A 26,893-nucleotide genomic window follows, 5' to 3' on the forward strand; every position below is an offset into this window, starting at 1 on the left:
AGGGCTGAAATTAATGAGTCATCATTAACATAAAATGATAGAACATTTTAATAAAAATTAATATTTTTTCTTAAACATTAACTTACCAGACACTAAAGAACTGCACAAATTAATAAGTGTAACGCAAATAAACCTATTTTTCTTGTTCTCCGAAAGCGAAATATTTTCTGTTGCTCACACCAAACAAGTCAATCCAAGACTAATGACGTGGCAATCGGATGTTAAAATATTCGCTGCTAGTATTAGTGGCAAGAAACCGTGCACCTGCGCGTAAAGCCCTTAAGGGAAATGAATCCAATACCATTATAGTAATCAATCATTAGTGAAAGCTGTAGTTCGTTATTATTAATTATGTATAACAGGATATTGTAAAAATTAAGTTACAAAACTTTTATTAAAACGTTTCTTACATACTGTTACATTGGCTAGGCCACAAAAATATTCTTTGTGGGCTGCAAGTTTGACATGCTTGGTCTACACCTTGGGATCTGGAGCTCTGTGGGTCTCTTCGTAAGAACAAATGGCAGGTGAGTCACTGTGAGCTGCCAGGAGCCTCCAGGACCGGGATGGAAGCAGAGAAGCTACCGGTGCCCTGGGGCAGCTGAGCAGCCACAGAACTCCTAAAAGCTGATGGAAACAGGAGGCTGGGGCAGAGGGATGTGTGTGTAGGGAGAGGGAAGTGACAAGGAAAAAAGTAAAGAAAACCTGGCTTAGACTCCAAGGCAGAAGATGGCATGTTGGGAACAGGCTCCTGGCCTTTTTGCTGCCTCTACCTGGTCTGGCCATTAAGATCAATAGAAGAGCTGATAACAACACACTAGGAATTGACTAAGAGCTTCCATAGTATTTCTGTTTCATTTTCTAATCAGTGATTGAAATGAAAAGAAATCCACAAATACCTTTCATATTGTGAGAAAATATACATAACATACATTTACCATTTTAAGCACTTGTTCAGTGGCACTGGGTACCTTCATATTGTTGTGCAGCCACCACCACCTTCCATCTCCAGAACTTTTTTATCATCTCAAACTGAAACTCTGTCGACAGGCTCCTGGCCTTTTTGCTGTCTCTTCCTGGTCTGGCCATTAAGATCAATAGAAGAGCTGGTAACAACAAACTAGGAATTGACTAAGAGCTTCCATAGTATTTCTGTTTCATTTTCTAATCAGTGATTGAAATGAAAAGAAATCCACAAATACCTTTCATATTGTGAGAAAATATACATAACATACATTTACCATTTTAAGCACTTGTTCAGTGGCACTGGGTACCTTCATATTGTTGTGCAGCCACCACCACCTTCCATCTCCAGAACTTTTTCATCATCTCAAACTGAAACTCTGTCCCCATTAAGCACCCTTTCCCATTTCCCCTCCCCAGACCCTGGCACCCACCATTCTACACTCTGTCTCTATGAATTTGACTTATCTAGGTACCTCATATAAATATAGGGTGACCAAAAATGTATACACACAATTTGAATAATTATAAAGACTGTGTTTACTAAAATACATTTCATTTTCAAAATTGAGCTATCAGCTATTAAAATGTGTATACATTTTTTGGGACACCTGTAGAATTAAACGATATTTGTCCTTTTTGTATGACTTATTTCACTGGGCATATGTCTTCAAGGTTCATCCATTTGTAGCATGTAGAATTTCCTACCTTTTTAAGGCTGTGTAACTTTCCATTGTATGTGTATGCCACATTTTGTTCATCCATTCACCCCCAGATGGACACGTGGTTGTTTTCACCTTCGGTTATCGTAAACAATGCTGCTATAAACACGGGTGTGCAAATATCTGCTCAAGTCTCTGTTCTCAGTTCTTTGGGGTATGTACCCAGAAAGGGAATTGCTGGGTCATGTGGTAGTTCTGTGTTTAATTTTTTTCAGGAAATGCCATACCATGCACAAGTACTTTTATACTAACTCTGGCTACTCAGACAAACCTATTATCTCTCTATAACTAACTATGAATGATTCAAGATTATCAGATATTTTGTTACTTGGTAGCAGTGGGTTAAAATTTTTTTAAAATTATTTTTTAGAGACAGAGGAAGGGAGAGGGAGAGAGAGAGAAACATCAATGCAAGAGCAAAATATCACAATCCCCCCACTGGGAATGAGCCCACAACCTGGGCAGGTGCCCTGAACTGTGAATCTAACCAGCAACCTTTTCAGTGCAAGGGATGACACCCAACCAACTGAGCCATGTGGGCCAGGGCTGGGTTGGAATATTTTAATTTAATACAGGATACATTTTATTTTTTTAAAAATGTGAAAATAGTCTCACTAAATCAGCTTCTCCTTTGAGAGCCCAGTCTGTGTCCCCCAATCCTGTTTAGTGAGGAAGAAAGAATAGGGGCCCTAAAGATGTCCCTGTGTTAATCCCCAGAACCTGCTACCTTACATGGTAAAAGGGACTTTGCAGGTGTGATTGGGGACCTTGAGGTGTGGAGATGACCCTGGATTATCCAGGTGGGTCCAATGTAATCCAAGGGGCCTTCAAGGTGTACACAGGAGGCAGGAGAGACTCCAAGGAAGATGTGACGATGGAAGAAAGACAGAGAGGGAAGCAATGGAGGAAAAGGCCACGAGCCAAGGAATGTGGGCGGCGCAAGGGCAAGGAAACGGGTTCTTCTCCCGGGTCTGCAGAAGAACAGACTCTCACCTCCACCGTGGTTTTAGCCCAGTGAGATCCAGTTCAGATTTCTGGCCTCCTGAACTGAAAGATAATAAAATTGTGTCGAGCAAACCACTAAGTTGGGGGTTATTTAGTAGAACAGGGGTAGGAAACTAATACAGGTGGTCCCAGAAGGTCACATTTGCGCTTTCCCTGTTTCTACTGACCTGAAAGCAGACACCGTGCCGCCGGCTCACAGAGCCCTGGCCTCCAGCGCAGGGCCTCCGGGTGGGGCATGAAGAAACACGAGACTGGTTTGCAGGGCGTGTCAGCACCAGGGGGAGAAAGGCCAGGCCAGGCCGGACTGGGACACCAAGTGGCCCCAAAGCAGGACAGCAGTGAGGCTGGGCCTTTTAGTAGCTTCAAGAGCTTGGACAACAGCCCCAGTGCGGGCTGACGCGCTACTCACGCAAACTTCTGGCCTCCAGACTTTATCAAAATGTGGTTCTGCTAAGAATGGCTCTACTTACATTGCTGATTCTGGTTTCAGTCACAGTAAATGGGTCATTCATTTAACCTCTTTGAACCTTATTTTTTAAAAAAACTTTTAAGTGGGGGTAGTATTACCTCCCAGAGTAGCAGTGACTTTTAAATTACCTAATTTATGAAAAAGTGCCTAGTACGTTGCCCTTAAAAGCTATCCCATCAAAAGCACTAAGGACTAAAAACACCATTTCCGGTGAAATGCAGAGTCGAGGCGCTCTAGGTCACCGATTCTCAGTGAAGCGTTTTCTTCTGCTTTCACTCTTCCTGGGGTATTTGAACAAATTTGTTTGCTTGCCATGCATCTGAACGTCCAGTTTCCTTCTTTTCTTCAGAAAAAGGGGAAGAGGGTGAGAGGGGTGGGTGGAGGGAACGTTCTCAGTGTTATGAATCTCAAGCGGGCCCAGAGCTTCGCTGTCTGCATTTCTCTGATAAGAGGTATTTTCCTGTCCCATGAAGAGAGTTTGAATCTGTTCCCAGCCTCAGTAAAAGAGACTGCTAACCTCACAAAGAACAAAGATTTTTGAGAACAATTTAAACAATGTCTTTGAACACGATTTTATTTTAGTGTCAATATCTGCCAAAATTTTAAGATCAAAGACTTCTGAATAGATTTATACAATGCTTTGCAAAAAAAAAAAAATTTAGTGAATGCTTTGCAAAAAACTTAGATTATTGGAAGGGTGTGTCAAGTATTAAAAATTCACGGTTCCGTTTTCTTTTCCTTGCCCACTAAGAAAAATAGTTTCAGAATGAACTCTTTTTTATTTTTAAAAAATGTTTGGTCAACTATATGTAACATAAAATGTACTCAGTGGCACTAAGTGCATTCACTTTGTGTAACCATCTCCACTGTCCATCTTCAGACTGGGTCATCATCCCAAATCAACTTTGTATTTTTTCAGACGCAAGTTGCATCAGGGAATTTAGAGCCCACATTTTCTTTCTGACTGTATTCAGAATTCTAATGTTCTACATAAATATCACACAGTTGTTTAGAAAACAAGTAGCTAAAAATGACTCAAAGGACGAAGGGAAAAGGAAATATGTATCAAGTGCCACTAAGCCCAATGTGTTACATATTCCACATAACAATCTGTGAAGCAGAAACTATGATCCCATTTTACAGATAAGGAACCTGAGGCACAGAAGAATTAAGCAGCTTGCCCAAGGTCACATAGCTAGGAAGTGATGGAGCTGAGACTCAACCCCTGTCAGTTTTTCAATGGAACCATATTCTCAAGTTGAAACCACAAACATTTTTTAAAAATAAAAAGGAGTTAATTCTGAAACTATTTCCTTAGTGGGCAAGGAAAAGAAAATGGAACCATGAATGTTTAATACTTGACACACCCTTCCAAAAATCTAAGTTTTTTGCAAAGCATTCACTGAATTCTTTTGCAAAGCATTGTATAAATCTATTTCAGCACAAATGAAAGGAGGAGGAAGGGACTGGGTGAAATGTGAACTTTAGGACTATTGGATTGTTAGCTACTGAAAGATACTTCCAGCAAAGCCTGGGTTTTGTTTTGTTGGAAAATTTTAAGAACTAATAGTCAACTTTTTTCTGGCCTCACGTATCCTTGGACTGAAAGGACCTCTAAAGGATTTCTGTGATTTATGTTTGCATTAAAGTAGCTCCATTGTTACCTCTCTTTGTGAAATAGTGACATAGGGACAAAGATGAGGAAGGGACAGATACAGAGCGTGAGTGGCAATGGGATACGGCAGAGGGGTGGACGTCTGGACAGGGCCGTTGCTCCCAGACGTCCCTGTTTTGCTCGGAATGTCATCGGGCAGGGAAGTCCTGCTCAGCAGCAAAACTGGAATTTCTTATGTGTCGGCCTGTGGCTTCCTAGGAAGACAATTGAACAATGATAATGTAGTAGATATCACTGACTTACCACTTCACTTGCATATTACAGAGTCCCTCACACTCTTCTCACATTCCCTGCTGGTTATTTCTGGACGCTCAAGTCAGCTCAAGAGCAGTGCTTTCCTATTTCATTCCCTAGCACTCTCCTCCCGGGGCTGGTGTCCAAGCTCTTAAGGCCACTTGGAGGCAGACCATTGCTGCCACTGCTGTTTGGGGGGTTGGGGGAAGCATGGCGCTCACGCCCAGGCCTGGTTCTCTCTCCCCTCTTTGTGCTCCCTCCCCTCCTGCCCTAGGTTCATGGAACAGGCCAAGCTGTGCTAAGCCCTCTTGACCCTGTACCACATGGCCATGGAGGCCCCCCAAAATGCCACTGGTGTCCTGGAGTTTCTCAGAAACCGTTGTGAAGTCAGCTCCTGGCCTGACTTCTGGCTGCAGCTTCTCTCTCCTCGTGACTCTGTCTCGCATCTGAGTGGCTGGGTGGGGACACAAGGCACCAGGTCCTCCTTCCTCCTCTCCCTCTGCCCCCAGGAGCTCACCCACAAGGTGATGCCACCATCATCACTTCCACCCAAATATCCAGAAGAGATGACACGTGGGCTTTGCTAACAGGATTGATTTCCTTCCACAGTTGTGCTGGTTTTAATTCCTAATTTGCAGAGCTGTTATTGAGATTAAGTATTGAATGCAGGTAAAATACCTCACACGGTGCCCAGCACATAGCAAATGCTCAAATCATTGGAAGCTTTTAACAAATTATTGCTGTTATTGCTGCTGTTCTGCCTTCTCAGATGTTGTCTTTCTACAACTCACACATCTTAACCTTTTTAGTCCACCTTTATGTGGAAACCTTGTTGTATCCCTTTGATCATTTCAATAGTATTCTCTGGCCCCTTGTCAAATGTCCCCCCAACACCTCTGAGTAGAAGAAAGAGGGGGAAGCCAGGATACAGTGACATAGTTCACGTGCATGGATATGTTTTCCTCTGTTGTTAGTTGGGTTTCAGGGAATCCATAAAAATATCAGCTTGGGGAAGAACTCATTGTTTTCAGCTAAAATAACATTGATGTATACATTCTTTTCCTCAGCAACAAGGAGACCAAGAGGCTGAAGGAGAGGATTCCATCTTGTCATACATGTTAAAGAAAAGCTGGTTTAGAGGAGAGAAAAAAATTCAGGCTGGTTCATTTGAAGGCAGCTGAAGGCTTCCATTCCAAAAGGAACAACTGAAGTTATTTACTAACTAGAAGTGAATAGCTCTTTCCCACTCCTCTGGAGCCACCTCGGCCAGATAAAGGGGTCAGGAATTGGGCAGGAGCGTGTTTGCTGACGGGGACCATGCAGCTGGTGCAAGTCTGAAGTTTCCCTGCTGGCTCGATGAGCTCCCTCTCCCTAACGAGTCCCCTGAAATCAGGACGTGGCCCTTTCCGTTCTCTCACTAGCTATTTTGGGTTATTTATTTATTTTTATTTTTTTGAAGGCAGACGTAATTGTTAAAGTTGCAGATGTTACATTTAGTTCTTCACATCTTGGACATATATCTTTTTTCTTTTCTTTTTAAAACAAGTTTAATTAAAAATTACACACATTTTCTTTCCTAGGCTCTTTTGGTCCAGTTATATTCTGTTTGGGGGAAAATTTATACTCAAATGTTTCCCTTAAATTCTTTTCCAAATTAATGGTCAAAGCACACAGCTCAGCAAATAATACTCCACCCCAGGTCTAATAAAACCAGCTCCATTTAGAAGAAATCAAGGCGCCAAGGCACCATCCAGGCCTGGGGAAGGACTGTGGGCTGTGGCTGGAGCAGCCCAGTAACTAAGAGAGGGGAGTTAGGGGAGGCTTCAGCTCTACAGGGGGAACACCCATCCCTTAGGGACCCACCAGTCAACTTGTTGAAAGCTTAACTCCCAGGGTGATGGTATTCAGAAGTGAGCCTTTGTAGGTGATTAGGGGATTAGTGCCCTTCTAGAAGGGCACCCCACCCCCCACCCTGACCCTGAGCTCCCTCCCCGCTCCCACCAGCTGAAGACCCAGTGAGAAAACAGCTGCCTATGCACCAGGGAGCAGGCCCTCCCCAGACACCAAATCAGCCTGTGCCTTGACCTGGGACTTCCCAGTCTCCAGAACTGTGAGAAATAAATTTCTGTTATTTAAATAAAGTCACTGGCTTATGGTATTTTTATTATAGCAGCTTTAAGAGATTAGGCACCAGCTTATAACAGTCACTCACTTCAAGTTACATGCAGGCATTGTTCCAAGCACTTTGCATGCATTTTCTCATTTGATTTTCACCGTATTCCTATAAGGTAGGTATTATTATTGTCCACACTTACAGACGAAGAAGCTGAGGCTCAGAGAATTTAAGTCACTTGCTGAGTTAATAGCTAGGGAAGTTAGAACAGAAACTGGCCTAATTCTAGTTGTGTTCTGGACTCTAGTCTCCCTCCCCTCTTTTTTCTTTACCTCTTTCACTCCCCTTTCCCCCCAGTTTCCACTTAGTGAAATTGGTTCCAGAGGGACTAACATCAGCTCTGGGGTGGGCCATGAGACTTAGGCTAAGCCAATCAGTGCCAGGCCAAAGTGACTGGCCAGGAGTAGTCATGTGATTCTAGACCTTGCACTCAGAATGAATGACAGCATTTTGGATAAAGTTGTCTCTCATTTTTTTTGTACTTTGGACATGTGAAATTATTTGCAGTTATAGGAAAGACTGTTTGAGGGTGAAACCAATATTCAGGGAGGTGAGAGGCAAAGGATCTATAGAGAAATGGGGGTGAAATGCTGAGGACAGTGTGAACCGCTGCTGCAAACCACGGCTGAGCCAGAACCCTGCGGCTGGGCAATCACAGGGGCCCAGAGGTCCCCATGTGTGCAAGCCAGTTTGAAAGGGGTTTTTTCTCAGAGACCAAACAGGTTGAGAGATGTGATCACACTGTCCCAAAGGAATCTTCAGCATTCTGCTGAACACTAGCCTGGTGAAGCTTCCCTTGGGCACCAGCATTTCCTTAAAAAAAAAAAAGTAAACACAGAGAGTTACAATTTCCCTTAAAATATAAAGGAGGTCTGTAGCACCATGGTGACGGGCTGGCTGGTTTCTGCAGCGTCCTTTGGTTCTGGGGGCATAGCATAATCTTGAACCAACTCACTGTTTTTAGGGAAGTTTATTGAGGAGAAACTTTGGAATTCTTGATGATGTTTTTGAAACAGTAGCAAACTTTGTTTATGAGAAAATGAAAAGTAAAGTAAGTTCTCTGTTCATGCACACTCACCCTCACCCCCAGGTGCACACATAGATGGTGCACACTCGCCCCCACCCCCAGGTGCACACATAGATGGTGCACACTCGCCCCCACCCCCAGGTGCACACATAGATGGTGCACACTCGCCCCCACCCCCAGGTGCACACATAGATGGTGCACACTCGTCCCCACCCCCAGATGCACACATAGATGGTGCACACTCACCCTCACCCCCAGGTGCACACATAGACGGTTTACCTAAGAGAGCTTGCCTGGTGCTGCCAGCTCCTCAATGCCTCCTGCTTCCGGAGGGCAGCTCCCAACCTCATCCCAGTCACTCTGTTCTGCCAGAGGGTTAAAGAGTGATCATGATTTTAGGCGTTTCTCCCACCAGGACTTTGTATTTTAACAGGAGACTTGTAGACAGTGGGTAATTTTCTCAGTTTGCAAGAGTGAAACTCAAAGTGAAATTTAAGGCCCAGGGCAGGACACTAAGGGCAGACATATTTTGGGCCAGAGAAACACTTTCCTTTTCTCTCAGATCACAACTCCCTTAGTGCAACTGCTGTGCATGCAGTCATGGCCAAGGTTAGCTCCGCATATGAAAATCCTTGTTTAACCTACACCTATAGCATCTGAAACTCTCAATCACACACACACACACATACACATACTGTTGAATTTTTAAGAAGAGGGCAAAGCATAGGAAAGGCAACAGCTGAGCTGTAGAACAATGAGAAGTGAGCTGTCCCTATTCCTCTGCCCGTCGTTGGAAGGCTGACAGCTGACTGAGCGGCTGGCACATGTGGGTACCCAGAATCTACCCCGGGCCTTTGCTAGAATAGGGATGCTTACTGAAGAGGGTGCAGGGGAGAGTCTTGCTAGAGGGAACCGTAAGGGTCAGAAACTCAGCTTGCTTTTTGTGTGCGTAGCAGTACCGCCCTGTGTGTGGTCAGAGGTTGTCTCCTGAGCCTGGCACGGCACAGCTGGTCTTTCCTCCTGAGCACTTAGGGGCACAGGCAGGCCACACTGTAATTTCGTCTCTCTATAATCCCAAAGAGCCTCAGATTCTGGTTTTGAAGTTTGGATTCACCAAGTATTTATGGATTGCTATTCTAGGTAGTTTAATTATATGCAGACAGTAATTGATAGCAATGAACTTTTTAAAACTATGGCATGTTTTCCTCTTTAATCTCTAATATAGCGGCACTGTCATGGATAGAAAAAATCTGCAAATGATAAAGTCAACCCAGTCACCTAACTCCAGCCCCTTTGCAGGACAACAGGCCAGACAGGCATTGGGCCCAGGGACATAGGAAGGGGGGTTGGGGAAGACTCAGGATGGCAAAGGGGCTGTGGGGCCCACCAATCGGTTCTGCAGGTGGCGGGGGCTGCCAAAATGGCTTTGACAGCAGGCAGGCCACCTGCTCATAACAGAGGGCACTGAGGTGCTTCTGTGTGTGAATAAATGTGTCCACTGGCTGACATGTGGCTTTGTAATATTGCAGGGGACCGCACGCTCCGTGAAGGCAGGGACAGTGCCTGCTTTGCTCCCTGGAGTACCAGGCTGAGCACAGGGCCTGGTACATAGCTCTGCAGCTATCCATCAAATAAGACTTTGATGTCACTCTTTATGAGGTTTCATCAGCTTCTCTGCCCTTGAGGTCCAGGGCGCAGGGCTTTCCCAGCAGAAGGATAGGCATGTTTCCCCAGAGCACTAGCTTTAGCAGGGCCACCATCCTCCAGAATCTCTTAGAACAGCAGTTCTCAACCCTTTGGGGGTTGAACGACCTTTTAACAGGGGTTGCCTAAGACCATCGGAAAACACATATATAATTACATATTGTTTTTGTGATTAATCACTATGCTTTAATTATGTTCAATTTGTAACAATGAAATTGGGGGTCACCACAACATGAGTTACATTACGATTCATAACAGTAGCAAAATTACAGTTATGAAGTAGCAACGAAAATAATTTTATGGTTGGGGGTCACCACAACATGAGGAACTGTATTAAAGGGTCGCAGCATTAGGAAGGTTGAGAACCACTGACTTAAAGTTGGGGTGGGGGTGGTGGTGGTCACCCATGCTGCACCAGACCCCGGCGCTGTGTCTGCAGGAAATGACATAACTACAGGACTGTACTCAGATTCTGTGAAGAACCATGACCGACTGTGGGCCAGCTTTCTTTATTCTGGTACCTGAGGAAGTACTCCTAGGGAGCTGCAGCAGGGCGTCTGGTGTGAGGTGCCCACTTACAGAAGGATGGGCCCTCAGGACTGCTTAGTGACCACCAGGAGGCTCCTTAGAAGCAGGTGATTTGGGGCGCTTCATCCCACATGTGGAGTCTGGGGCCCAAGGTGCTGGGCTAAGTCAGCGCCCGTGGCTTCAGCAAGCTTTCTCACAGAGGTTCTGCTTACACGGTAGGTTCAGTTGGAGATGCCTGGAATTTCCACATGACAAGGCTGCTGTGCTTTTGAGCTGCTCAGGAGCAAATGATGGTCGCATTGGCACAGGCCACCATGGAATGGTTTTCATTATACAGTTTCAGCAAAACCTGGTGTTCTCCCTGCAAGGGACACAGGGAGAGCATGAGGTGTGTGAGCCATAGAGTAATCAACCACTCAATAAAGAGTCATCGAGCACCTTCCATGTGAGGCACTGCTCTGGACCCTGAGGATAAAGTAGAAGCAGACAAACCGAACCTCGCCCTGTGAAGCCTATGGCTCACTGGACAGGCAGACAGCACATGTGATCACTAGCTGTGTATGTGGTGTGTCACATGCTGACATTACACAGGAAGGGGTGCTGGGAGTGCGGGGCAGAGCTGGGCAGGGCAGGGCGGGATGGGGTTAGGGCTGGCTTGCAATTTTAAGTAGGGTGGTCAAGGCAGACCCGTGGAGAAGGTGCAGCAGCCGCCATGCTGCTTGGGGCGAGGTTAAGGACCAGTGAAGCGTTCAGTGGGGTTCAAGGAGAGGGAACCCCAGGGGCAGGGAGAGGAGATGAGGTCAGGGAGGTCTCACTGGCCATGGGAATGCTGCCTTCAGCCCTGAAAGGGATGCAGGTCATGAAGTGTTTTTCCCGGGGGAGTGGTCTGACCTGGTGCATGTTGACAGGTCCCTGTGGCTGCCTCTAGCCCAAGGCTGCAGGGAGAGAGGGGGCAGCAGGAAGAACAGGTGGGAGGCGACTCAGCAAGCCAGGGGAGAGATGCTGATTTGGAGCTGATGGTGGACAGGGAGTGGGGGTTGGATTGTGGATAGATTTTGTAAGAAGAGTTGATATGATTTACTAAGGAAACCCATGTGGGTGGGAGAGAGAGGGGTTAGGGGTGACTCCAAGGATTCTGGCCTGAGCAAGTAGAAATATAAAGTGTCATTTGCTGAGACAGGGAAGACCTCTGGGGGAGCAAAATTCAACTCTATGAAACCAACATGCTCTGTCAGAAAAAACATCGCTGTCTTTTAGGTTTCCTTTCTGGCAACAACACTCTGCAGAGGAATCCTTTTGTCTGTGTTAGTGGCTGCTGCACAGGCCTGTGTGGAGCTGCAGAAAGAACCCAGGGGTTAACCACATCTGCTTTGCTCCCAGAAGAAGCCCTGCCCAGCCCCCACAGGTCCACGTGGCAAGTGTCTGTAGACTCAGCAGTCTGGAGAGGAAAAGCTTGGGGCGGGCAGCGGCAACACTAAGCAGGGCAAGGGCCCAAGAGGGAAGGATGCAGGAGGCTCCTGGCACATCTTTGACGCGCCTGTCACGGGAGGAAGGAAAGGGGTCCAATCTGTGTAAGCCAGAGGGAAGGGTAAATCAGATTGCCGGGTAGAAGTCGCATGAAAGGCAGTTTTTGTTAGAAAAGAACAACTTCCTAGCAAGTAGCAGAGGTCCAGGAGCAAACAGGTTCCCCCCACTGAAAACTGTATTCGAGACACTCAGGTTCCACTCGGGATGGTGTCTTGGGCATGGGGATTGATTGGAACACCCCAGGCACCATTCAGCTCGAGGCTTCTGTGCTGTATAGGCTCCCGTGGGTCTGACTGCTCACATATGGAGCAGCTGTGGTTACAGGAGCAGTGTCAGGAATTTAACCAAAGCAGTGTAAAAGAGAAGTAATTATGAGTAAAAACCAGCTCAAATTTGCATCTGATTATGTTTAATTATCACCATCTATTTTTCTTTTAACTGCCCATGTGCATTTATGTCCATACCCTATAAAATTATTGAAAACGAAATAAAGTTTTTATTATTGCTTATAAGCCTAATGTCAGATGTAGTATTTGAAGGAGGGGTTTCTAGATTATGAACTACAAGCTATAGATACTCTGGCTTAAGAGGCAATAGTATTTAGGCAACTGTGCCCGACTCTAGGCAGGTGGAAGGACATGCTAGAAGACAGGGGGCAGCGGAGGGACAAGGGACAGAGCGGTGGCCTTTCTGCTGTTGAGACGAGCACCGAATGTGTGAGTTAGGAACATGCAGTCCCTGGCACTTATGCATTTCAGGCTGTACCTACAAGTTGTCCATGTGCTTTGGAGGCCCAAGGATCTTGAGCTCTAATCCAGAAAACAGCAGTCACAGAGAGATGCAGGGCCCAGGCGGGCCTCCATCTGGGCGCAGGCACCGCTTATGAAAAGTAAAGAATACCGAGACACCGAAGATGGGCTGCTGAGCGGAAGTTTTCAGCCAAGCTGGTACAGAATTAGCACAGAGCCCATCTCCAGGGGATTTGGTGGGAGGAGGGGATTTTTTCAAACCAAAGGGCTTCGCACTGTCTCTGTCCCATATTAGGAAGGGAAGCCTTTGAGCCTTGCAGGCTGGCCGTCAGCCAGGTACCCTGAGCTGACCGCAGCTGGTCCTCGGCCAACATGGGAGCCCACGTGGGGATTAAGGCCTCCAGCTGCCTCTGCTGCTTATGTGACAGGCCGCATGTGTCCCACTTGGGTTATTTCCCCTGCTGGGTCTGGCAAGGTGTCAGCAGGCTGTGGGGTGGGGGTTGGGGGAATAGCGCTGGCCAGGTTTCTGCTTCCCAGGCCCAGGCTTCAGAAGAGGAGGAGGCAAGAGGACCAGGCAAAGATAGTCAATAGATGCTCAAACACCCAGACCAGGGCCAGGAGACCTGACTGCATCTTTGCCCTCATGTTGGTAAATAATCTCATTGAGCATTTTTCCTGGCAACGAAGCTTTGTACAGCTCTGGTAAATTTTATTTCAGAGGGATTCCATGAGTATAAAGAGTTCTTTCCCCTTTCATAGCAATTGCTAACAGAAATTGGTTTATTTTTTTAAAAAAGCCAATAATGCAAGATGAAAGTCAATTGTTTGCAAATTTTAAGTCAATCTCCAGTGTGTGTGTGTGTGTGTGGGGGGGGGCGGGGGAGGTATTAGAAAGAAAATGAGTAAGGAAAAAGAATTCAAATAGCAAAGATTTATAGAAAAATCTATCTGGAGAATTTAGACCCCACATTTTAGAAATGAAGAGAATTTGCAAAACTCATATTATACTGAAAGCTTGCAGAGAAAGCTCTGGAGAAGAAAAACCGGGGGGGGCGGAGCAGGGGGAGCGGAGTTCCCAGCTACTCTAGCGATGCTGCTGAAGGTCCCAGATGGCCTACAGACACCACAGCTTTGACCTTAGGAACCAGAGGCTAGAATAGAAAGGAAACACAAGAGAAATTAAATTAAATTAAACACATTTTTTTTTTTTATGAAGAAGGCGACCCTTTTGGAGGACAAAAACGATGATGTAAAAAACAAAAAAAATAAAGATTATTACATTTTTTCTGATTATTTTTATGTTGTTCCATAAAGTTCTCTGAGGAGTAGCATATTGAAAATGTATTGCTTATGTCAGAGCTGTTTGCATGCAGCCATCTAATAAAATCACATTGTTTTGAGAAAAATGGAATTAGTGGAAAATTCTACTCTTAACTGTGAGGCTCTCCCATGAACACCCAGGATGTGGACACTTTATTTACTCAGTGGCAGCCCCTGAATAGCAGTGTAAGGATGCTAACTGGGGCACCTGTAAGCCCTCGTGGTTGTGTTTATTCCTTCCTCTGAAAGGCCAGCCTTACTGAGCGCTAAAGACAACCAGCCTGTGCCTGCCTCCCACACCCCAGCAGCTGCAGTTACATGGAGTCCCCACAGGCAGGGCAGCCCTGAAGGGACACATCCCTCTATGTAGGAGGTGTTGACCTAGAGGATCCCCACAGGTCTGACATGACATAAAATGTCAAATACCAAAATGACAAAACCAGTTCATCAAACATTTGAAATTGCCCACTATGAGGTATCAGCTTTGCTGAAAGAGGGTTTTCTTACTGGTGGCCTATGAAGGGTTAACTGTTTAATTCCCTATTCCTCCTCCTCCCCCACCTCCTCCTCCTCTACCTCCCATTCTTCTGTTCTCCTTGGAGAAACTGCTCAATATAATAATTAAGTAACAAAACAAAATGGAAAAACAAAACCTTACCTTGGGAATTTCAAATCCAAGATTAGTGGCAGGGCCAGCATAATAAATCTGCTCTGAAAAATAAAGAAAACATACATAGTGTTATACAACCATTTAAAACAAAAATGATTTCTCATATTTTCTGTGCTCACTGTGCCCTGGGGATCCAGCGGTGAAGAAAAGATCTTTGTCCAAACACTGCTGATATTCTAATGAGGACACTGACAGCACATAAACAGTAGCTAGGATGTAAAAAGTGCTGGAAGGAGACATCAGGTAAGGCGAGCCAGGCAGGTGGTGTGATGGTTAAGAGGCCAGGCTGCGGCTGGGCTGAGCAGGGTTAAATCCGGCAACCATCTCTGAAGACTGTTTGACCTTGGACAGTTATTACCTCCTTGGGCTCAGTTTCCTTGTTTTTAAGATGAATATAATAATGACAATAACAGTGCTCACTTCATCAAGCTGTGAAAAATAAAAGGATTAATCATTGGAAAGCACCAATGTCTGGGAAGCACTCAGTAAATGTTTCTAAAGGTGTGTACTGGGAGACACCATGTTTGATAGGATGGCTGGTCAGGGAAGGTATCTCTAAGGAGATGACATTGGAGCTAAACCCTGAGGGAGGAGAGTGAGGTGACCATTTAAAGATCTGGGAGAAGAGAACCCCAGGGCACCAGAAAGAGGACAAAGGCCCTGATATGGACAAGAGTTTGGGAAGGAAGGACAGAGGGAGATGAGAGTGCTGAAGTGTAGTGAACAAAAGGGCCCATGTAAAAAAGTGGTAAAAAGTCAAATGACAAATGTGTGCAGAGGCCTAGAATGGAGGCCATTCAGTGGCTAAGGAGAGCAATGGATTAGTGAAGCATGAAGGTGGTGATGGAGAAAAATGAATACAATCATGACTACACTGGGAGACAGGACTTACTGATGAGTTGCATGTGGAGTGAGGGCAAAGGAGAGTTTAGGCTTGAGCACCTGGGCAGATAGGGGTGTCATTTACTGAGATAGGAGAGCCTGGGGAGGAAGACCTTTGTGTAGGGACAGTGATTAAAGATAATACGCCAGTGATTATCTTTGGGGTGATTATTAAGGGACCTTGAGAGCAGTAGGATACATGAATCTGGAATTTTTGAAAGAGGTTAGAGATAGAGTATGAATATTGGAGTCATTAACATGTATATGGTGATAAGGACATAGGACAGTATGAGAGCACCCCCCGCCCATTCCAAGGAAAATAAAATTAATAGGTAGAAAAGGGAGAAGAGCCAGAACCACTCCTAAGGCCCTCTAATGTCCAGGAGAGAGACACAGAAGGAGAAGCCAGCCAAGGCAATCAAGAAGGAACAGATGTGGAGAAGAAGGCAACCAGAATGGATCAAAGAAGCCAGATGGATATTCTTCAAAAGAGGAGGGTGTGGCTCAGTTGGTTGGAGCATCATCCCATACACCAAAAGGTGGCAGGTTTGATTCCTGGTCAGGGCACATACTCAGGTTGTGGGTTTGATCCCTGGTTGGGGCACATTCCAGAGGCAACTGATGTTTCATTCTCATGTCAATGTTTCTCTTTCTCTCTCTAATCAATTAAAAAAGGAGAGTATTATCAACTGTGTTGAATCATATTCAAAAATTTGTTTAAAGGACAAAAATTTGCAATAGATTTGGCAATTTGGATGTCATTTAGTGACCTTGACAAGACCATTGGAGAAGTGAGAACAAATGCCCAAATAGGGTGGGTTGAAGAGTGATATGGAGGTAAGAAAGTAAAAAAGTTTTTCTATAGAGAGAAGCAGAAAAGAAATGAACAACAATTAGAGGAGAGTGTAGGGTTGAGTGGCTTCTTTAAGACAGGAGATATTGCTCCATGTTTGTAATCTGAAGGGAATTATCTTGTAGAAAGAGAGGGATTGAAGATGCAGAAGAGAGGAAATAACTGAAGGAATGAAGTGTTTAGGAAGATGAGAGGGGAGGGATTTGTCTTTGAGGGGAGCACAAAGATTGCTCCCATAGTTATGAGGTTGAAAAGACAGTAGAACAGGTTCAGATATAGATAGATTTGTAGATTTGCCAGTGGACCAATGGCAGGGCTCCAAACTGATTACTTCTGTTTTGTTTTTGTTTGTTTTTATTTGTTTTTGTTTTGTTTTCAGTGAAGGTCATGGGCAGAGATGTAAGGAAAACCTGAGGGTGATGACTCTGATCCATTGAGGAGCAAGAAGATGGCATAAAATAGTTATGGACAGTGGGGAAGAAATTTACTTGAAAAACACAGTAGGACTACTAGGCAAGGCTGTTTGGTTTTTTTTTGTTTGTTTTTTTGAGACTTGTGGCTATGAATTTAAAGATTCTCTGGTTGGCTAAGATTTATATTTTCTCAGCAACATTCAGTAGCTTTGATGCAAAAATAGAGAGGGTAGATGGTTGGATTAGAGTTTTACTGGACAAAAATGATAAGGAGAGAAAGGCAAGGATACTAGGAATAGACACAGGGAAAAGCTTATCATAACAGCATGGGATCTAAGGAGGTTAAGGGAAAAAAATGAAGGCAGGAGGAGTTGGTTAATAGCAAAACAGTGGTGGAGTCTGTTGAATGGAGTTCCCAGTATTGCAATTAAGGTCATAGAATAGGTAAGCTGGAAGGATATGGTGAAGCCAGAGGTCAGAAGGCTTGACTCAGATTTCAGAAGTAGAGCATTTACTGGCAATGACAGGATGCAGAGCTGATATGGGAGAGAGCAGTTGAGGTGGAATGATGGAAATGGTTATTAGAAGTAAGGAAGTTGATGAACTGAGGTATCATGGTGCTGGGTGGGCCATCCATGTCAATATTAAGTCAGGAGAAAGGATGGAACCTTGTCCAGTTCCTCAGATGGTGGCTGCCTCCCCGCACTGTGCACGGAGCATATTATAAGCAGAGGCTAAGAGCAGAGACTCTGGAGCCAGACTATGCTGGCTGGGTTTGAATCTTGGCTCTTCTTCCTACTAACTGGGCAAGTCATCCAACCTTTCTGTGTCTCAGTTTCCCTATTAGGAAATGTGGGTGATAATAACATCTATCTCACAGGGTTCTTGTGAACATCAAATGAGTTAATACATGTAAAACTCTTATAACAGCACCTGGCACATGGTAAGCAATCATTAAGTGTTAGCCTTTAATATATTCATCCACCAACCCACATGACTGGGGTCCATCTGTTATAAACCAGGTATTATTCTAGGTGCTGGATATGACAGTAGACAAGAATATTATGGGAACCATTTGAATCACTGACCACCTGGAATTGTAATCATTTGCTTACAGGCCTGCTTTACTCACTAGACTGGGCTTCTGTGCCTTCTTGTTTGCATGGAGCACATTGCACAGAGTCTGACACACAGCCAGGTGCAATATATGGTTATTGAATGAGGTTACTGCATGAGCAGATCCAGAGTCAGGACATGGGTTTGCCAACCAACTTCATTCTTGCTCTTGCTATTGTATCCCTCTGGAAGTGTCTGGGCCTGGGATGTGCTGACACAAGAGGCTGGGTTAGGGAATGAGTCACTAGGAACAACCGACCGGGTATGAGGGAGGAGGGATGGTGGAGGAGGAAGGAGGTGATAAATGCTTATTGCTGTTAGCTACTGAGCTCTTTTAATGACACAGAGACTTCCTGCTTCACACAGGACCTGTTCAGTAAATATTTGGAGACAGATCAAACTCTCCACATTAAAAGGGGCTTTGGGCCAGGGGCAGCATGGCTGGGGCAAGAGCAGCTGTCCACGTGGAACAATACCAGGAGGGTGAGGATAATTTTCTTTTAAAAAGGCCTCCCCAGGGCCATCTGAGACTGAACTTCTACCAGGAGATCATTCTTAGTACAGACTTTGGCTTCTGTTAAATGCCCATGTCCTCAGCATATCTATCCTTCCTTAAGGACCACATGCAAATGCAGCGTATGCCAGATGGCCGACGCCCCCATTTTATGGCACTCTATGTGCTGGTCCAGTCATGTTTAAAAGGAAGTATATATTTGGGTGTGGATATGGGGAGTTTTATTGGAAATTACTACTCTATATTATGTGGTATTTGAAACAGAGATGTTAACATTCTGGATCTTGTCCTTAAGAATCTTCCAGTGCACCAGGAGGAGAAGCAATGATTAAGCTATACAGACGTTAGCTGTGAGGAGCCAGTGGTGTGTGGGGGCAGTGTACATCACAGGTGCAGAGGGTTCAGAGGGGTGGTCTGGGATTCATTTGTACTGCTGGTGTGTTGCAACCTGAGGGCAGACCATTCACATTGAATCTATGGTGCCCCCTGGAATTGGGCAACACAGTACCCCAGCTACCAATACATGATTTCATTTTAGGAAAGAATCTCTTTCGCAGTGGGTACTCTCTGACCTGAACCAGGACACTCTGAGAGAGGGACAAAGAGACCCAGGATGAATCTCTCTGGCAAGAGATGGTTTGTTTCATTTCAACTTACCAGTCTCTAGAGCTGACTACTTTCTGCCTGGCATAGCAGCCTTCTCACTGATTCTGTGACTCCTTTTGAGAAAATGTCTTTGTTTTTGTTGACTAGAATAGGTTTTACCTTCTGCAACTCAGGGATTTTGACTGCTGAGGGCATGAACCAATAAAAATCACTCATGCTGGACATCAGGGTATGGGACACAGTGTGGCTCAAGAGCAGAATCCAAGGATGGGGACTGAGTGTTCCTGTCCAGGTCTGGTCCGACTGGATGCTCTTGGGCATGTGTTATACCTACTTATGCTTCTACTTATTGTTCTAAAGTGGCATCATGCCGACGACCTGCCCTAGGAGGCACACACTTGGCATCAGGACCTACCTCTCCTAGTCACTAACTAAGTGTTGGTGGGCAATTTGCCTAACCATCCTGTGCCTCAGCTTCCTAACTGCAGAATATAAATAGGGTCCCTCCCTGCAGGGCTTTAAGAGGACTTAAGAACTTGTATGCAAACTCACTGAGCAAAGTGGGGTGCCCCGTAAGGGTAGAAATAGTAATCATTTGTTATATTATTGTTCCTGGATATGACGTATGAGGGCTGACTTGGTGGCTGATGAGGAACAGAGCGAGACTAGGTTTGGGAACTTTTTGCCAAGCCAGTGTACACAGCTAAGACCTGTTGCTGCCCTTTCTTTTTATTTCTTCCTTTTTAAATTTCTGCTTAAGTAAAAAGGCTGAGCATGGCTCTTTGAAGAATACCATGGGAATGATATCAAACCTTTTGCTCATTTAATGTTCAAAGATTTGGTAATTTACTAATTTGTGCTCTTCACTATTAATGGGCTCTTTACTGGGGTGAGAGGGAGTTATTAAATCAAACACTTTACCATTTCAACAGGAGCTGTTCTGGGGGCCCATGAAGTCATGAGCATTGCAGCAAGCAATGCATGAAACTGTCTTTATTTTTTTTTTTAACCTGATGAAACAACACCTAAAATTAAATTCCTGCTCCTTCCTTTCTCAGATCCTCTCTGATTCTGTGATTCCTTTAATTAACATTTTCACACCCCAGTACTATAAAAAGAGCCCCAGTATATCTCTACCACTTCTTTCTTTCCTTCATTTAAAATCATTAGCAGTTTAAATGTACAGTGAATTAAAGGAATTCACCCTCTGGCTCTGAAGACCTGAAGTCATTTCTGTGAATAGGCCTTTTGACCCAGATCATTGTGTGGTTGGCGCATAGAGTCTTTTAGAGAGGAAATTGACTTGAAAATTGTGAAGATGAAACGTCACAGAGGGTTTTGGGTTAGACTGACATGAGACTCGGGCTGCCGCCCGGCCCTTTGTTCTCAGTAACCAGGATGTGGCCTGGTCCAATGCATGGCCTTCCTGCCATTTCCTAGTCCTTCTATTGAAATTCCCTCATTTTCCAAATTTATTACAAAAAATGTCCAATTTATAAATATTATGAGGGTGCTTGACAAGATAATATAGAGTTCAATTTATAGGTCGATTAGTATATTCAGAACAAATTTTTAAAAATTATCACTTATTTATTTATTCAGCATTTGAGCCCGTTTCCTACCTGCCCAGCGCAGCGGGGGCTGGGAGACAGAGATGCCCTGGAGGAGCACAGCCCTCACCCTGTCCTCCTGTGAGTGGGGACCTCAGGGTCTGGGAAGGCCCATTGCAGCAGCTCCTGTGGGCCATGGTCCCACGGTGAGGAGGGAGGAGGGAGGAGGGAGAATGTTGCAGGCAGACCAAGAGTCTCCTCTTTGGAGTGAGAGGGAGCGAGTGTATTAGGCCATTGTGGTGAGCTCTAAATACAGTCTGCCTTTCTCTCCCTGCCTTGCGTATTTCCTTAAAGAGACCCCAGATTTGGCAGGTGGAGGGGCCAGGCCCCCTGCTCTTCACCTCCTCCTTGCTGCCACCATGAGTTCTGCTTTTTTCTGTCTCTGGCCTGGAGGCTGTTGCATTTCTGGTCCCACAGGGTGAAGAGCCAGTTCTTGGTTAGACATCACTTAAATTAATAATGAGCTTGCCTGGGGCTGGGGACTCAGAAGAGTGCCCATTGCCTCCAGGGTGACTGTGCCTCTGCCAGAATCCCCGTGGGGCCGGAGAACCTTAAGGTTTCAAGGTTTCAGTGGATTCCAGGCAGTGTGAGTAGGCAGCTCTAGGATAGGCCAGGTCCAGTGTTTATATTTTATAATATTTTTTAGTCCTAATTGTCAGTTTCTTCATCTCCCGGCCGTATTTCCTGTTATTTTCTAGAGCAGCTGCAGTCCTTTTTGTCTGTCCTGCAGTGCATAGCCCTGCCTGCACCATCTCAGAGGTGGTCCTGCAGCCACGCCACATGCAGCTGCACAGACCAGCCCGGCCGAGGGGGTAGTGGGAGCAGAAATCTAGCTCCTGTCCCGCTGAGCTGGACTGTGCAGCCTGGGGCTGGGTGGCTCCCACCTGCAGATACTTCTGGTATCCTGTGCACATGCCCTTGCCCAACCTGACGTCACGCCAGCCGTGGTGAGCATCAGCTGCACTTCTGCCATATCCCAGGTCAAGTGCCTGCCCCTCCACAGTAGTCTGCTGCAAAGCAGCCCATGGGGGGAAGTTCAGGGACTCTATTCCCCAGGGAAATCCTCAACTTAGAATCAGGGATAAATGCCATTGATTCCTAACCTTCAGAGGGACAATTCTGAGACACACATTATAGTTCCCCAAGTTCTCCACACTGGTCATCAGCTCTTTGAGACCTCACTTCTTGGCCCTTCCTCTTGCACTGAGTCCCTCTTGCTCCTCTCCACTCTTGCTTCCTGGTCTCACATCCCAATAAACTATTCACCCCCAGGTTTTTGTTTCTGACTTTGCTGGGAGGACCCCAAACTAAGAACGCTTCCTGGTGGAAAGTACACCTTCTCTTAATTCATATGAGGGCCCATAGGAGCTATGGGTAGTTCCAGCAAACTGTTTCTGATGACAGAGCCACCCAGCCAAGAAGCTAAATCTGAACACCCTATAACCTGTTCTAGGAGAATGAATGCCCTGGACTGCCCCTGTGGGGCTCTGAGCCCCCCACTTTGGGAGAAGACAGGGGCTGTCCACATTTGGGCAAAATGGAAGGTGCTTTGGCCAACAGCTGAGCTAGAGAGTAAAATTGCTAACATAAACTAATCCAAATGAGTTCAGGACAGACTGTTAAAAACACTTAGAGCAACATAGAAGGCACTAGGTGAGTGCTGCCTAACAGAGCATTCTGCAGAGATGGGGCTCGGCTATGCTTGCAACCTCAAATCTGGTGACCACTGGCACATGTGGCCATTAAGAACTTGAAATGTGGCTAATGTGACTGATGAACTGAATTTTAAATTTAATTTAAATGTAAATTATTTTAAATAGCCACACGTGACTAGTGACTGCCAACCTGGACAGAACAGATTTAGGTTAGCACTGTCCAACAGAAATATAATGTGAGCCATTTATGTAACTGAAAATTTTCTGGTAGCCACATTTGAAAAATAGGGAAGAGAAACAAGTAGAATTAATTTAATAATGTATGTATTTTAACCCAAATATTTAAAATATTATATTTTCAATAGGTAACCAATATAAAAAATATTAAAGATGTTTAAAATTATTTTTATACTTTTATTTTGCACAGAGTCTTTAAAATTCAGTGTGTATTCTACATTTAGAGCACATCTCACTTTGGACGGGCCACATTTCTGGCGCTCTGTGGCCACAGGTGGCTAGTGGCTACGTTCTAGAGCAGGGGTGGGCAAACTTCTTGACTCGAGGGCCACAATGGGTTCTTAAACTGGACCGGAGGGCCGGAACAAAAGCATGGATGGAGTGTTTGTGTGAACTAATATAAATTCAAAGTAAACATCATTACATAAAAGGATACGGTCTTTTTTTTTTTTTAGTTTTATTCATTTCAAACGGGCCGGATCCGGCCTGCGGGCCCGTAGTTTGCCCACGGCTGTTCTAGAGAGAGTGCCAATTATGAAGTCATTGAGGAGGAACCGAGGCTCAAAAAGTGAAATGATTCATTCCAACTATATTCCTCCTTCAAGACCTTTCTGTCTTTACTGCCCCAGTTCCCTCCAGGAGATACATAACTCTGGCAGTTAGGAGGGAAAGAGAATTTCAGCTATTTTCTCTATCAACCTATTTCTGGATTTCTGTGGATAAACACTTAACTCTCAAAATACAACTTGTGAATTGGTGGGCTGATTGGATTTCCAGAAATGGAAATGAAGAGATGGTGATGGGAGGAGAGAGAGGAGAAGAAATGGAGTTGATCTCCAGAAACCTGGGACAGCCACAGGAAGGAGCAATGTGATTAGAAATAACGAAATAGACATCACGGGGCGGGGTGGGGGTGGGGGTGGGCTTTTGCAGGTTGAGGGCCTCTTGGGTCCACACACATCAGAGCTCTCAGGATGCTGTTAAAATGCAAACCCACTGATCCCTGGGATCAGAGCTTTGATGTGATGTGGAGAGCTGGCAGTCAGCCTCCTTAATTAGCTTCCTAATGATTCCTGCACGCAGGTGAGTGTTTGAGTCATTGAGCAAACTTATGAAATTCCATAGGAGGCCCGGATTTGTAAAGGAGCTTGTATTGTGTTAGAAAATTGAAAATGCTTCTGGCCCTAGATCATCACTAGTCTCAATGTGCTGAGCTCAACTAAAGCAGAGACTCGGCTGATGTCACAGTAGTTTCCCCGTATTATTAGCTCCTACTAAGAGGCTTGAATTTGAGAAAAGAGGGGAAGCTCCCAGGCTACAGGATTTTGTAATAGGCAATGCATTTCCTTTTGTTTGTTTGGTTTTTATTTGTTCTTAGAAAGAAAAAGTACTCTTAGGCTTGGTCACTGCTGGTGCCCTTTCTATGGTGACCGTTGTTTCTAGCTCTATTTTTTACAGAGTACGAGTGGGAAGTTTCTGTTAATTCAATACTAAACTGCTGTTTTTGCTGATTCCCTATGAATTTGTAGCAGCGGCTGCTACCCTGTACTCACAAGAAGGAATCCACAGCTGCCCAAAACATTTTGAAGTATGCAGACAAAGAATAAAACATGAAGAGAAGAGAGGCTGAAGGCTGAGGAGATGGTGCTGCCAATCTCCATTTCCCTGAGCAGTGCACATGGGGCTCTCTCCCCAGAGGTGCAAGCGGGCCTGCAGCCCCCACTTTGTCAGCCGCTAGAGGCCACACAGCTTGGACCAAAGTCAAGTTTCTGCTACCTCTGAGGGAAAAGGCCTTAAATTCTAAGCCTCAAAAGCTGTACTGCCTCTCCGGGCCTTGTGAAAACGCAGACTTGCACTCGGAGATGGATGACTTCAGGGCTCAGTGCCTTTGCTTGAGAACTTCCTAATCAGCTGCAGGAAGTGGCAAGCATTTATCACTTATCGAGTGCTTACCCTGTGCCAAACGGCTTTCTGTGCTAACGCCTTCACACAGATGATCCCATTTTGTCTTTATAACAGTCGTGTAAGGTTACTCATATTTTCCTCATCATACAGATGAAGAAACTGAGGCTCAGAGAGATGAACTTGCCTGCAGTCACATAACGATAAGTGGCAGTAGAGGTCCAGCTCTGTGCGTCTAGCTTGTACTTATTATGTGGTAGGCTGGTGGCTCTCAAGCGTGGTCCCTGGACCAACAGCAGCAGCCTTACTGGGGACTTGTGAGAAATGCAGATTCCCTGGCTTCTCTCCAGCTGTACTGAATTGCAAACTGGGGTGGGGCCGACAGTCTGTGGTGGAGCAAGTCTGCCAGGTGATGCTGACGCTCAGGCTGGAGAACCACTGGACTGGGCGGGGCCTGCTCCCGATGCAGCAAGTGTGATGCGGCAGGCAACAGAACACTCTTTCAGAATAATATTGGTTTTGGTAGCATGCTGCCTGCAACTACAAAATGACAGCGCAAATGATGATGGCAGGAGAAACTGCCATTTCCCAGGTGGCAGAGAACATCACTCGCCCTGCAGGTCTATTGATTCATCCATGGCAAGTGAAGCCACGAGTTCCCACCTAAGCCACTTTGTCATCGGGGCTATTAGCAATAGTTGATGAAGGATGGAACCAGAAGCTGCGGTTGGGAGAGACTGGGGATAAGGTGCGGGGACCAGCAGAGCAGAAAGCCTGAAGCAAATGAGCTTATAGAGCAGATGGTCTAATGGCCCAGAAATTGAAGGTGAACAAACAGGTAGGACAGAAGTGCTATCCCGGTAAAGACATGCTTTAAAATTGAGGCCTTTGCCTTCTCCTATAGCACAAACCAATGACCACACTCATGGTGCATGCGTTTGTTAATGCTGGTGCAGCGGGTGTTAAACAGATGAGAGGTGAGGCCTACTGTAGGGGTGCATGGCTTTATGGAGGTGCTAGGTCGTTGGCATAGATTAATGGTGGAGCTTCTTCCAGGTAGCACTTGCCTAGAAGGTGGCTTTTGCCTGTCTTTTACCAGAGAAATGCAATGCGTAAGGCATTTTGCAGAGAGCATTTATAGGAATTTTTCCAAGTAAAGGCAATTTTCAAATGTCCTCCATTATATAAACCTGTGAAAAGGAGCACATAGAAAAAGAGATAGCTAAGGCAATAGAAATCTAGCCAATGAAATCTGAATTGCTATTCGGACTGAATTTTGAATAGTTACAAAGATTGAGAAGGCTCAGCAATTAAAGATGTTTCAAGGATGGCCGGACACATGTGTTCAGTATGAACTGGGACAGATGAGAAATGCTCTAGCAGTGAGGAAGGACAGGGAGCCAATGTGAGTACCTGCTATGCTTGTATCTTTGTCTTATCTGTACATGTAAAATCAGTATTATTGCAGAATCTTGTAGCTGCTATCAGAGAAAATATCCACCCTTTGGACAATCTCATGTCAGACTTTAAATACATTTCTCAGGGGATCTACTCTGTCGTGCATTGAAATTCATCTAATTATGATGTATTCCCCACTTTGAACAAACAGTGAAAGCAGGAAAGTTCAGATTTACACAAAAGATACATCAGGGAGCAGTTATTTTTTCATCTAAAGGATTCTTCAGCCTACAAAAGGTGTCACTGGAATATTTAATTGCAAGCTTTCCAGATGCATTGAAAATTAAATCCACAACCAATTTTTTCTGTAGCTTACATACTGCATGAAGTGAAGTGTATTCATATGTGGTACATGTATTTCATAATTGATTTTGCTCCTACTGAAAGTGGTTAGTGCTCATGTACAGGGGTGGTGCACCCCGAATCAGCAGTTCTTGTGGGGCCTGCAGTCTTTGACACTCTCTGGGATCTGTCACACATGTAAGATCAAGTCCTCTTGAGTTTTCATCATGTTTCAACCATGTCAATCACAGTTTCCTAGTTTATAATCATAGTATGTACACACACACACACACACACACACACACACACACACACTTCACTTCACTTATTTAACTTCTTTCTACAGGCCTTTATTTTAATTTTAGCTGGTTTTGGCAAGAGGGTAGGTACAATTGATATCCACAAGTCAATCTGTAAAACAATAAACAAGTCATTTTTGAAAGCCAATTACTACTTAGTGCTGTGAAACCAATGCCTTTTGCCTGGGTTGACCTAGCCTGGCTAGAACTCCCAGAGGCTTGGGCTGAAACAAGCATAACAGTTGATGTGTCTTTTGTCATCAAGAGTGAAAATCCTGTCTTCATTCTATTTACTTTATG

The 26,893-nt window shown here is 45.0% G+C and overlaps 1 protein-coding gene and 1 long non-coding RNA gene across 2 annotated transcripts in view; one reads left to right on the top strand and one right to left on the bottom strand.

Annotated features, from left to right (window-relative positions):
• LOC106727940 overlaps nt 1-26,893 on the top strand; it is a 50,211-nt gene that overhangs the window by 18,628 nt on the left and 4,690 nt on the right. The window lies entirely within an intron of this gene.
• Nucleotides 10,380-26,893, bottom strand: part of LY86 (lymphocyte antigen 86) — a 73,317-nt gene continuing 56,803 nt past the window's right edge. Inside the window, exons 5-6 of the mRNA XM_005857876.2 lie at nt 14,755-14,807; nt 10,380-10,861 (exon numbers count right to left, since the gene is read on the bottom strand). Of these exons, the coding sequence (XP_005857938.1) occupies nt 10,778-10,861; nt 14,755-14,807 (137 nt within the window). The 3' untranslated portion in view covers nt 10,380-10,777. The remainder of the gene's footprint in view (nt 10,862-14,754; nt 14,808-26,893) is intronic.

Source organism: Myotis brandtii, unplaced genomic scaffold (assembly GCF_000412655.1).
Source record: "Myotis brandtii unplaced genomic scaffold, ASM41265v1 scaffold1144, whole genome shotgun sequence".
Classification (NCBI taxonomy): Eukaryota; Metazoa; Chordata; class Mammalia; order Chiroptera; family Vespertilionidae; genus Myotis; species Myotis brandtii.